At 57.8% G+C, this 1599-nt stretch overlaps 1 protein-coding gene across 1 annotated transcript in view; it reads left to right on the plus strand.

Annotated features, from left to right (window-relative positions):
• The window catches only part of Cdh1 (cadherin 1, type 1), a 91170-nt gene that overhangs the window by 7834 nt on the left and 81737 nt on the right, over positions 1 to 1599 (plus strand). The window contains exon 2 of the mRNA XM_013012612.1: positions 567 to 681. Coding sequence (XP_012868066.1) covers positions 567 to 681 — 115 coding nt within the window. The remainder of the gene's footprint in view (positions 1 to 566; positions 682 to 1599) is intronic.

Genomic DNA, 1599 nt, shown 5'->3' on the forward strand with positions numbered 1-1599 from the left:
GTGTTGTGGCATGGGCTTGGGGGCGGACAGGGGCGCGTGGAGCAGGACCGGGCTCGGCGTGTGAAAAAGGGAAGCCCCGATTCAAGTAAACGGGCGGGGGGCGGGAGTTGTGGGGCCGATCGTAGAGGTTGGGGAAGTCAAGGCACCTGCCGCGTGGGGAGGGGGTGCGTGGAATTAAGGCACCTGCTGTGCTCGTAGGACTAAGGGCGCCCTGGGCTAAGAATAAGAGGGCGGAAGGCGTTCGGGGAACGGGACGGGGAAGTGGGATTGAAAGCGATCTTGTTTGGAGGAAAGTGTGGAGGCCGCGAGGAAAGAGTGGGCTGGGTCGTGGGCGGCCAGCCCGCGGCCCCCTCGGTGGGAGTTCCTGGGGGAGGTGGGGGCAGGTTTCGGGGTGGGAGCGGCTGACGTCGCTGTCTGCCCCGGGATGGGGGGCGGGCGGAGCGGATTCCCATAGTCCCGACGCCCGGGGCGAGGGAGGCGCGGCCCTGTTGGTTTCGGTGTGGGTAGGAGGGACCCCCCCCCCGCTAGTCACCTGGCTCTGTACCTTTCCCCCTCTCCCCCGCTAGGTCTCTGCGAGTCTCTGCCAGGAGCCCGGGCCCTGCTACCCTGGCTTTGGTGCCGAGAGCTACACGTTCCTGGTTCCCCGCTGGCATCTGGAGAGAGGCCACGTCCTGGGCAGAGGTGAGGGCGGGGCGCCGGTGTGTCCGGGCGGGGTGAGGTGGGGTAGGGGAAGGGGCCTGGAAGTTGGGCACCCGGACGCTTGGATTGGAGTGCGCTCACCTCCCGCTGAATCCAACGACGGCTCCTTGGAATTTACACAGATTTGTTGCTGTTGTTGTTGGGGAGGAGGGGGGATGTCTAAACTTTGGCGGGTGTGGTTGAGATCGCCCTGTCTGGACAGCTGAGCTGTAAAGGGGCAAAGGTGGGTGAGAACACTGCCAGGTCATCCCTACCCCTGGTAGGATCCCGGCCGCGTAGATTGCAAAACCTGTTGGGTGGAACCGTGGGACGGGAGCGTCCTGTGTTTCATCGATGATGGGAGAAACTCAAAGCAGGAGTCCACTTGTCCCAGGGTCATGTAACTGGGCGGATCAGGCTACTGGGGCCCCTTTGTGTACTCTGGGGGTGGGGGTGGGGTGTTCGCCAAGAAACCTGCTCTTGGTTACCAGGACTGTGGCTTTTATTCATAGAGATGGAAACATTTTGATATAGGTACTATTTCACCAAAGAATAATGACAAGTTTTTTTTTTTTTTTTTTAAGCAGAAAAGCTCTGACTCAGGTTGAAAATGCATACAAGCGCTCAATGTATTTCAGGCCTTATCACAGTGATAATCTAGAGTTTTCTTTGTTCTACTTCACTATTGGGAAGAACCAGGAGCTAGGGAGGGGACTAGTATCTTGTCTGGATGCATTTATTCCCAGCTGCTTACTTTTGTATCAAAATCTTTATTTCTGATGCTGGGATAAGTATCAGAACAATGAAAGGAGAGGGGCTGGGAAGGTGGCTCAGTGGTAGAGTGTTTGCTTTCCATGCATGAGGCCCTGGGTTCGATTCCTCAGCACCACATAAGCAGAAAAAGCCGGAAGTGGCACTGTG

Source organism: Dipodomys ordii, unplaced genomic scaffold (genome assembly GCF_000151885.1).
Source record: "Dipodomys ordii isolate 6190 unplaced genomic scaffold, Dord_2.0 Scaffold18, whole genome shotgun sequence".
NCBI lineage: Eukaryota > Metazoa > Chordata > Mammalia > Rodentia > Heteromyidae > Dipodomys > Dipodomys ordii.